Source organism: Entamoeba invadens, assembly GCF_000330505.1.
Source record: "Entamoeba invadens IP1 unplaced genomic scaffold scaff_1105074726279, whole genome shotgun sequence".
In the NCBI taxonomy this organism is placed as follows: Eukaryota; Evosea; order Mastigamoebida; family Endamoebidae; genus Entamoeba; species Entamoeba invadens.
Genome location: NW_004440261.1, coordinates 18,487 through 23,344, shown reverse-complemented (window position 1 = coordinate 23,344; position 4,858 = coordinate 18,487). Strand labels below are relative to the sequence as shown.

At 34.3% G+C, this 4,858-nt stretch overlaps 2 protein-coding genes across 2 annotated transcripts; both read left to right on the top strand.

Annotated features, from left to right (window-relative positions):
- Positions 1–974: 974 nt before the first annotated feature.
- Positions 975–2,714, top strand: EIN_368550 (Rho/RAC guanine nucleotide exchange factor, putative; the record flags this gene model as incomplete). Its single annotated transcript, XM_004255550.1, has 1 exon — positions 975–2,714. The coding sequence occupies one exon, from the start codon at positions 975–977 to the stop codon at positions 2,712–2,714; it is 1,740 nt and encodes a 579-aa protein (XP_004255598.1).
- A 598-nt stretch (positions 2,715–3,312) lies between these two features.
- On the top strand, positions 3,313–4,752 carry EIN_368540 (serine/threonine protein kinase ark1, putative; the record flags this gene model as incomplete). The annotated part of the gene is made up of 5 exons (XM_004255549.1): positions 3,313–3,513; positions 3,575–3,902; positions 4,040–4,323; positions 4,373–4,674; positions 4,749–4,752. The coding sequence occupies 5 exons, from the start codon at positions 3,313–3,315 to the stop codon at positions 4,750–4,752; spliced, it is 1,119 nt and encodes a 372-aa protein (XP_004255597.1).
- Between the last annotated feature and the right edge of the window lie 106 nt (positions 4,753–4,858).

Genomic DNA, 4,858 nt, shown 5'->3' with positions numbered 1-4,858 from the left:
ATTTTTGAATTACAAAAAAGATTACATAATATTGAACCTGAAAATGAAGACATTCCTGTAAATGTTAATGAACGGAATGAATCGTAGTTGTCAAGGAAAGTATTCTTTTTGAAAGAATGCAAATACATTCATTGTATTATTTCTAAATAAAATTTACTTGTTTATCTATTTTTATTATAAATTTATTATTTTGTTTATTTTAATAAAAATGTTTAATTAAAAATATAATAAAACATGGTTTTTATATTATTTTATTTGACTTTTTAACTTAGTGACAAATTAATCCAATTATTACCATTTTAAGTTTTTATAATGAAATAACCAACAAAAAGCAAACACATAAATATCTTTTTTTTATTTTTTTTTTCTATTATTCGATATAAGGGCTTCCTCTTATTTTTCTCTCTTATATCGAATAAATCCTTATATCAAATAACCCTTATATCGAATAATGACTGTAATTTGAATTGATAAATGTAAATTTTGTCAAATTTTTAATATTGTTGTTTTGGATAATATTTGTACCAAATAAATTTTTTCTTTACCATTTATTTTATTTTCTATTTTTCGAGTATTATAAATATAGTTAATTATGGTTTATTTTTTAAATAAATTTTACAAACTTTATATAGTTGTTGAACTATGGATATACTAAACATAGTTTTTTTTGATGAGTATAGTTTTTTTATAGTAAAACGACGAATATTTAATTTTAAATAGTTAAAGTGAGTTACTTTATGCCAAGGTGAGTTAATAGCCAATAGTATTAAAAGATTATAATTATAATACTTAACACCATATTATTCTCATTCATGAAATTTTCATGGACAAGAACTAGAGAGACAGTAGAATTTATTAGAATGCTATACACCATCGAGTTATAGTAAATTAAATGTTATATTAAGAGAAGGTATTGTTATTTGTTATTGGTGGTAATAAGTAGATTCTAACAATAAAACTAAAAAATAAAACATATGAGTGAAGGGACAAAAGAGGTATCAACAAAACGAGAGCACATAGTGAATGAAATCTACACAACAGAAGACTCGTATGTCAAATCCCTCAAAATTTGTGTTGATGTCTATATGGCCTATTTTGCAAGTTGTCCAGACACTACGGAGTCTACTCAAACTGAAATATTTCTGTATTTACAGGAAGTGCTTAATATAGCAACAGCATTTTTGGCTGATATGACTGAGTACAAACAAAAGGGAAGTCTGTCGGACTCTGTTGGCGAGTGCTTCCAACGATTCATCCCATTCCTTAAAGTCTACAAACTGTTTATAGGGAATAACGAAGTATGTCTTGGCTCGATTGCGAAGCTCGAGAAGAGCGAAGAGGCGACTGCGTATTTAGAGCAATGCAGACTTAAAATAGAAGGACCATCGCAACAACCCCTGCGGTCATTACTTATAATGCCTGTGCAAAGGATCCCAAGGTATGTGTTACTCATCAAAGACTTGTTAAAGAACACTGACGAGTCGCATAAAGATCACAAAACATTAGAAATAGTCTTGGGGGAGATGGAAGATTTGGCCAAAGTCTGTAACGCAGCTTTAGTTAATACGGAACGGATGATGAAGATGTTTAAGATCCGAGATTCTATACGAGGGTATGAAGGAGAGTTGATCAATTCATCGCGGTACTTTATTAAAGAAGGGTTTCTAACGAAACAATGTCGAAAAGTCCCCAAACCTCGATACTTCTATTTGTTCAATGACATCATGATGTATGGAATAGAGAGTCTTGGGACCGTCTCGGTCTCGGGAACTATGGATTTACTCGATTGTATTGTCACTAATATCCCAGACTCTCCATCGCGACGCCTTGCGTTTCAAATCCAGTCGGGGAATAAGAGTTTTGTGGTCTTTGCGAAGAATCAAGAGGACAAAAACTGTTGGTTGGATACGATTAACACTGCTATAGAAAAGCAAACGACAACGCTCTCGGCACGGACAAATAAGTCGACGATAGTACGCCCAGTATTTAAACCTGATATCGAAGCATTAAATTGTGAGTTGTGTCATATTGATTTCACATTCTTTGTGCGAAGACACCATTGTAGAGCGTGTGGAAGATGTATTTGTGGGGAGTGCTCGAAGTGGAAAATGCCGATGCCGCCAAATAATGATATGGAAAGGGTTTGCGCGAAGTGCTTTGATTTGTATAACAAAAACAAAAAGAATTCGAAAGGAGAGAAAGTCCAAGTGAGAGAGAAAGGAATGGCAAATGTCATCTCAACGAAATCGGTGTTTGAACAACAACAAATATTGTCAGGAAAAGATGAAAAGAATTTGAATGAAGACGAGTGGCAAGAGTTCGAGGATTTGTCGTTTGGATCAGACTCAGAAGAAGTCCAAAAGACTAAAACTCCTATAAAAAGTGGACCTCAAGTCACTCAAAAAGTCGACAAAGTCGTCGAAAAACAACAAGTCGAAGCTCAGGTCAAACCTCAAACAATCAAAAACGACCAAAAAACTGAAATACCAAAAAGAAGACCACCACCACCTCCTCCACAGAAAATGAAAAGCGTCGACCATACCATCGGAGAACCGAAAAAAGCTCAACCTCCTCTCCCTCAAAAATTGGTGAAGTGTCAAAGCGAAATTGTACCTGAAAATCATCAACGCCCATCACCACCTCAACACTCTCACCTCACTGAGGCAAGTAGAATGAGTTACAAATCGTTTGTTTTTTGGGCTTCTGAAAGTTAATTGACATCTAGACGTCCTCTCCCGAAACCACCAGGACAAAAGTGACTCTTGAGTTAAAGTTTAATAAAATGTTTTATTTCTTTTTAATTTTTCAAGTTTTATTGAAAAAAATAACCATTTTTATCTCGTAAAAATAAACTTAAAAGGTTTCACCCTTAACAATAACTATTTTTATAGTTTTTGTATAGTTTTGATATTAAGTTTTTTTCTCAAGAAGATTAAATAATCAAAGGTAAAGCTATAAAGCTATTAATATTTAACTATATATCAAAAACAAAAAATAATGGTTCAAATATCAATAATTTGAATTAAATTAAACTCGAAACAATAATTTCTTTTGGAAAATAAATAAAACAAAAAAACAATTACTAATAAATTTAATTATATTTTATTAAAATAATTATTATTTACTTTACATTTGAAACAAGAAAAAAGAATAAAAAGATAGAAAAGTTAAACTATTGGTGGTATAACTTAAAGTTGTTTTTAATAAAAAGTCCTATTGATTGCCTATGAATTTAACTCACTTGAAATAGTTAAAAGCAAAAATCCAAGAAACTTGAAAAGAAAAAGAAAAAGCAAAAATAACAGGATTTTGATGCAAAACACATCATTTGAGCAAACAGATCCTTTTGACAACCCGATCGAACAACTTCCTAATAACATCGGAAAGTATCAGCGTGGACTTCTTCTTGGACAAACATACGCCGGGTTCATCTATTCGGCTCTCGACACGGAGACTCGACACCTTGTCTCACTTATTCATGTCTATCGGCGGTTTAGTCAACTTCATTGGGAAGTTTGTTTTTAATACAATTGTCGAGAAGTGTTCTTGGAGTGAACAACACAATAATCGAAAGGATGTCGTCGATTACCACAAAAAGGTGAATCACACCAACGTGTTGACAGTGCAAGACCTAGTTCGAGATGGTGACACCTGCATTTTAATCACTGAATACTGCGGCTTCGGTCAAATCAGCGACTACATCTTTTCATCAACGCGTTTCAATGAAGAAACAGTCCAAATCATAGTGATCCAACTCCTCAATTTGATCCACTACCTTTCTCTCAATTCAATTGTATTCACACATTTGAGAGTTTCTAACATCTTCATTAACACAGACGGAAAGGTAAAGTGCTTCGGCATTTTTCCTGAAGAGTTTGCCATCTGCTCGGGTCCAGTGTTCGGTTTGTGTTCTTGTTTCTCTGACAATACTATACTTATAATACATTTTACTATAATTATTAGGAATTCGTAAGTATTAGTACGTTGAATTAGAATTAAACAAGTAACTCTAATACAATTGAATGATACTCATGAATAGTACCGCCAGACGCATTCTTCGGGAACGACAAAAAGCCAAACGACTCGTGGGACGTGTGGGCACTTGGTGTTGTTATTGTGGAGATGATGAATGGGACAGCTCCATTTGCTGAAATGGCGGATCTCTTAAAACTGTTTACTGTAGTGAATGCGAAGATCCCTCTTCCTAAAAGCGCATCTGATGGACTGAAGAATTTACTTTCGTTGTGTCTAAAGAAAGAGGCGAAGAAGAGGTGTTCTATAAGTGACGCGTTACAAGACCCCTGGGTCAAAGATGTCATTTGTGTTTGTTATTAGTCTTGTGTGGGTCAGTAACAGGAGCGTTAACCATTAGGAAAGTGATGTGCTCGATAAAACAGCACTTGTCGACTATTTAGAGAGTCAAGTTCCTTATGACAATTACAATGTGAAAGGGGAGGAGATCAAGAACTTCATCGAAGAGTGTCCGTCCTTGAAACCGATGAACGAAGAAACCTACCAAGAGATCTCCGAGTTGACCAATTTGAAGACGACGAGCGCGTTACTTGCAAAGATCAAAACGGAAGTGCAAGAATCCAAAGATATTGAAAATGAAGAGGCGCGAACGAGTTGTCTTGCCTTTATAGAAGCCATGAATAAACGCATCGACCAAATTGCGTTTGAGTACAAAGCAGTTGCCAAAGCAAAAGATGATGTTTATCGCGAAAGTGTGATGTGCTTAGTCAAAAAAGATAGTTCGGCAACGCAACCGGAAAGCGTCGAGTTACAAAACAAAATTAAAGAGCAGATGTTACAGAACCAACAGTTGGAGAATCAGCTTCTCAAGATTCAAGACACATTT